Here is a 5,788-nt window from a genome sequence, read left to right on the forward strand (position 1 = left end):
CAAACACGTTTAACTAACGAAACTCAAGAGCCTCAAGAGCAAACAGAAATAAAAAATCCGCTACAGAAACTGCTCGATATGACCACCTCCTCTCTCTAAACATTTTCTTAGTCTGCGAAGACACCCTCTCTGTACTTGAAATAGCATTCCAAGGCCGTTTCGTGTGGCTTCACAATGTAATGTTATTCTATTCAACAATGCATCTCTTGTGTGAATAGGTGTAGCGTAAACAAGGCTTTTTAGATGCCCCCACAGAAAGAAATCCAATGGATTCAAATCCGGAGACCGTGATGGCCATGAATATGGCCCACCTCTACCAATCCATCTATTGTGGAAAATATGGTTCAGATGGTCACGCACAATCAAACTAAAATGAGGAGGAGCGCCATCATGCATAAACCACATATCTCTTCGGATTTGCAATGGAACATGTTCCAAAAGTCCATTCAAATCGTTCTGAATGAACTCCAAATAACGTTCTCCATTCAATCGGTCCTGTAGATCGAATGGTCCTATAAGATGGTTTCCTATGATACCAGCCCAAACATTCACGTTGAATTTCCGTTGGTGTTTGGTTTGCAATATCCCATGGGGATTTTCTTCGGCCCATATATGGAGATTTATGAGAGTTGATAACTCCATCTCTACTGAAACCTGCTTCATCAGTGAATAAAACTCGATTGATAAAAGTCATATCCTCTCTTTGCCTATCAATGAACCAATTGGCAAATCCCAGTCGTGCTGGAAAATCTTGAGGTGTCATGGCATGTACCTTCTGGATGTGAAATGGGTGGAGCAGTTGTTCCCTAATTATTCTATGAATAGTGGACTTGGATGTATAGAACTGTTCTGATAGATTTCTGATGCTCATTGAAGGATCATCAGCGACGGCTTCCAAAATATTTTCCTTCAATACAACGGTACGTACAGTCCTAGGAGCGCCCTCACCACCTCGTTTTGGCAAAACTGTACCTACAATAATATCGAAATAAAACAACGTGCTCAAATTAATTATCAATTATTACATACCTGTCTCCCGCAAGCTGCGCTCGACACGCTCGAATGTTTCTCTTGACGGTACCGTTCGATTGGGAAAATGCTCGGAATACAGACGACGAGCTTCTGCAGCATTACAAAATGCTCGTCCATAAAATTCATGCATATCTGCATATTCATTGAATGTAAACTGTTTGGCCATATCAGAAAAATTCAAAATATCCTATAGAATATTGACAATACAATGATAGTCATATGACAACGCACCACTCAACAAAACAAAATCGCATTCCAGTTTCTCATTTTTTATCAAAACTTTCTAAAAGGTTTTTTTGTCAACATCTGTGAAAGAAATGGAACATAATTATTCCCTGGATATTTTTCACCTGATCATGTGCAGCCGTTTTTGTAGTTCATTCGTTTGCTTTTTATTAGTATAGTATATTTTTTCCGATGTGCGTTTTTTCAGCTAAATTTAGATTCGTGTTAAAGGATTTCTCCCGTAAAATTATAATTATCAGTGAAACTCCTCAACAGTTTAGCTGTGAAGAAGAATTTGAAACATTCGAATGTTGAGTTTCATGAGATTCAGATAACTGATCAACACGAAACGTGATTATTCCACACGTATTATGTACATACAAAATATGGAATGAATTCGATATTTCATAGTAGAGTAGCTTGTTAGTTTAAAAACACCACGAATCTACAGCCCATGTAGATCATATTCATACAAACATTTTTATTTTATAGCGCGTTTTTGATTTTTAAGGGAACTTTTACGATTTTTAGTACAAAATTGGTCAATTAAATGCTAATAACTTCGAATCTTAACAGAAATGTCCGGTTTTTTAAATTTTAGTAGTCTTATGTGTCCCCAATCGTACTCAAGTATTTTGAAGCACCATTGCGTCCAAAAAAGTTATGTACAGAGCATTTAAACTCCACAAAAAAAGAAAGAAAATACAAAATCTGACCTTTGATGCCAATTAAAATAATAAATAAAATACATACAGGTGTTCAGACACCTTTTAAAACATGCTTAGTTATTGCTCTTTCGTTTGAGGTATCATTGCTAAGTCTTGAACTTTTTCAATTAGGGTACCTGAACCAGTTAAAGGTCGTAAATATGGATATTTGAAAAATTAAAAAAAAAGTAATTTAAATGGAATTCAGCCCAAAAACCTTTAAACGAGAGATGGTCCTTTTCACCAGGAAAAGAAGTTTAACGGGCTTGAAACCTCCCGAAATCTTCAAAAGCCAACTAAACTTCTCTGAAGAGGTGAAATACATTGGTATTATCCTCGACAAGAAGCTAACATGGAACTCTCATCTACAGAGTAGAGCAAAAAGAGCATACGTGGATTATGAACAATGTCGGAGGACAGTGGGACGCGCATGGGGTCTTTCACCCCGTGTAGTCGCCTGGATCTACACTGCAATAATAAGACCTATGTTAACGTATGGAGCCATTGCATGAGGACCGAAAGTTCTACAAGCAACGGCCATCCAAAAATTATATCAAATACAGCGACTGGCTTGTTTAAACATCACAGGAGCCATGAGAACAACACCAACCGCGGCAATGGAAATAATCACGGGTCTGACCCCTCTGGATCTGTTCGTTAAGGAGGTTGCGTTAATGGCCATGATACGATTGCACACGGCTGGTGTAAACCTAGAAGTAGGAATGGGTCGATTGAGGCTGGGCCTATGGCGGGAAGCGCTTACTGCGCAACCTCTGCTGCAGGCAACAAGTGATGCAATTGAACCCAGGTTTGTGTTTAATAAACCCTACAAAATACAAATTAAGCAGAACACAGAGTCAGATGCTACAAATGCAATACGGATTTATACAGATGGCTCAAAAACCAAAGAAGGTTCAGGATGTGGAGTGTACTCCAGATCACTAAGCCTAAGGATCAAATGGGGAATGGGAAGAAATACCAGCGTGGTCCAAACAGAACTGGCTGGTATCTCAGTCACCACAAAAGAAATAACCAAGAAAAGAATTTCGGGCAAAAACATAACAATCTGCACTGATAGCAGACAAGCACTATTAGCCTTGAACAGACACCGTGTTACTTCAGGGCTAGCACTAGAGTGCCACCAAGATTTAGCCGAAGCCTCGGTAGATAATAACATTTTCCTGAGGTGGATTAAAGGGCACGAAAGGAGTAAAGGTAATCGCATTGCCGACTCTTTAGCCAAGGAAGCGGCTGGACTAAGAATTTTAGGACCAAGTGGCACCTACGGCTTGATGACTTCGACAATTGCGGAACTAGTCAAATGTAACACCCATGCTCAATCTTTAAAGAGATGGGATGAAATCAAAGGATGTAATCTTGCCAGGATCACCTTGGGCGACCCTGGGAAGCTGGCGCCGAAGAAATATCTGGCGATGACCAGGAAAAATCTACGCCTTACAGTAGGATTTCTGACTGGCCACTGTCAGCTAAGGAAACACCTACATAATATGGGGCTAGTGGACACACCTCTATGCAGGATGTGTGAACAGGAAGATGAGACTGTCAGGCATGTCCTGTGCGAGTGCCCGGAGTTATCGTCAATAAGAGAGTGTGTGTTCGGCGAGTCTTGGCCTACACCTGCCGATTCAAAGGAGATGTCTCCCAGCGACCTGTCCACCTTCCTGGAAAGGACAGGATGGACGACGACCTAGGAGGACAACTCCTTGGGAGGATGTACAATGGGTCACATGTGGCCTAAGTGCGTGGGCTTACACTCACCCTCCCTACTCTACAGATACAGATACAGATACCTTTAAACGAAAATCCTAAAGCAATATGCGATATTATTTTTAGACTTACATGTAATAATAAGAAACTTAGTCCAACTTGAAAGAAGAGAAAACTGTACAAAGGCCGGTGCCGGTGGCATTTTACAACAAAGAATTTGACCTGAAGCTAGTCATTAATTGGAATGCATTCTGTTATTATGATTTAGACCTTATGCTAGGGCCATAAACTTGCTTTTGAGTTTATCAATTTTTAGGTACCTGAGTTGAGTAATCATCATGGACCCCTCGCCGTGTCGGTTTGGTTGGCAAAACAAGTTCTCTAGTCACTGCTTTGCCCTTTCGAGTTGCGAGTAGACGTTGGTTTTGTGTTCATCATTTTTGTTATTCACCGTGTTCAGTTGTAGCCTTTCGCTCCTGCAGGTGTTGTTCATTTTGGACTATCGAACTTTTTGTTGTGTGTGCTGCCATGGCTGAGTTTACGAGTCATGAACAAGCCGATATCATTTTTATGTATGGCAGAGCTGATGGTAACGCATCTCTGGCACGACGTTTGTACCAAGAACGTTACCCGAACCGCAGGTAGATTAATTCCTAATTGTAGCGGTGGCTAAATTTTGCCATTTTCACCTTCGAAAGACGTTAAAAATTAGTTATTTTATTGCAAGGTGCCTAACGTTCGTGTGTTTTCCAACACATATCGTAGGCTGACTGAATCTGGTATTCATCATGCTGAACCTGCAGTAAATCCAGGAAGACATAATGTCAATGTTGAGGAGCAAATTCTCGCAGCCTTCAAAGCGGATCCTACCACCAGCATCAGAGTTGTAGCGAGAGATTTAAACCTTTCGATATGGAAAGTGTGGAGTACGATGCACAACGAAAAGAAATATCCGTTTCACGGCACGGGTGTGCAAGGCTTGGAGGAAACGGATCCGGCGAGACGGATACGGTTCTGCCGTTTTTTGCTAAACGCAGATATTGACGACGCGTGGTTCTTAAAGTTCATCCTCTGGACTGACGAATTGAAGTTCTCCAGGGAAGGAATTACTAATTTCCACAACCTTCATGAATGGGCTGATAAGGACAGCAATCCAAATTGGAAAAAACAGGTAAATAAATTATTTTCATTATTATTATTTTATTACCCATGTTCAACACGTGTTCAATTACCTAAATTAACTAATTTCATTGCATTTTTGTTTCAGATTTCTTTCCAAAGACAATTTTCAATAAATGTGTGGGCTGGGGTTATCGGACGCACATTGGTTGGCCCACACATTTTTCCTGACAATTTGAATGGACAAAATTACCTCGAATTCATGATAAACGACTTGCCAATGTTACTCTATGATGCCGAAGTGCCAATATTGGATACGGACAGGCCGATCACATTTCAGCAAGATGGATGCCCAACATATTGGGCTGTAAGCGTCCGCGAACACCTGAACCGCTGTTTTCCTGGCAACTGGATTGGGAGAGACGGACCCATCCCCTGGCCTGCCAGATCGCCCGACTTGATTCCGTTGTATTTTTTTTGTGTGGTGTCGGGTGAAAGAACTCGTATATACAACAGAAATCTCCACGAGAGAAGAAATACTTCAGCGAATAGAGGCAGCGTTTGAAATTATGAAACAGGAAATGCAAATGAAAGTAACCACAACTGAAGTACGAAATCGTTGTAGAAAGTGTATACGCAATGGTGGAGGACATTTTGAACACCAACAATAAATTTTTACAGTACAAAACATTTTTTTCTTCAACTCCACAAAAATCCATATTTACGACCTTTAACTGGTTCAGGTACTATAATTGAAAAAGTTTAAGACTTAGCTAGGTAAATGATACCTCAAACGAAAGAGCAATAACTTAGCATGTTTTTCAAGGTGCCTCAACCTTATTTTATTATATGTATTTTATTTATTTTTTTAATTGGCATCAAAAGTCAGATTTTTCATTTTCTTTATTTTTTTGTTTAAATGCTCTGTACATAACTTTTTTGGACACAATGGTACTTCAAACTACTTTAGTACAATT

The 5,788-nt window shown here is 40.1% G+C and overlaps 1 protein-coding gene across 1 annotated transcript in view; it reads left to right on the forward strand.

Annotated features, from left to right (window-relative positions):
* Positions 1–5,505, forward strand: part of LOC141486082 (uncharacterized) — a 12,692-nt gene extending 7,187 nt beyond the window's left edge. The window contains exons 2-3 of the mRNA XM_074183789.1: positions 4,420–4,863; positions 4,960–5,505. Of these exons, the coding sequence (XP_074039890.1) occupies positions 4,420–4,863; positions 4,960–5,376 (861 nt within the window). The 3' untranslated portion in view covers positions 5,377–5,505. The remainder of the gene's footprint in view (positions 1–4,419; positions 4,864–4,959) is intronic.
* Positions 5,506–5,788: the final 283 nt, after the last annotated feature.

Source organism: Leptinotarsa decemlineata, unplaced genomic scaffold (assembly GCF_025532065.1).
Source record: "Leptinotarsa decemlineata unplaced genomic scaffold, Ldec_3_MD MMD2_tig00026345_RagTag_RagTag, whole genome shotgun sequence".
Taxonomy (NCBI): domain Eukaryota; kingdom Metazoa; phylum Arthropoda; class Insecta; order Coleoptera; family Chrysomelidae; genus Leptinotarsa; species Leptinotarsa decemlineata.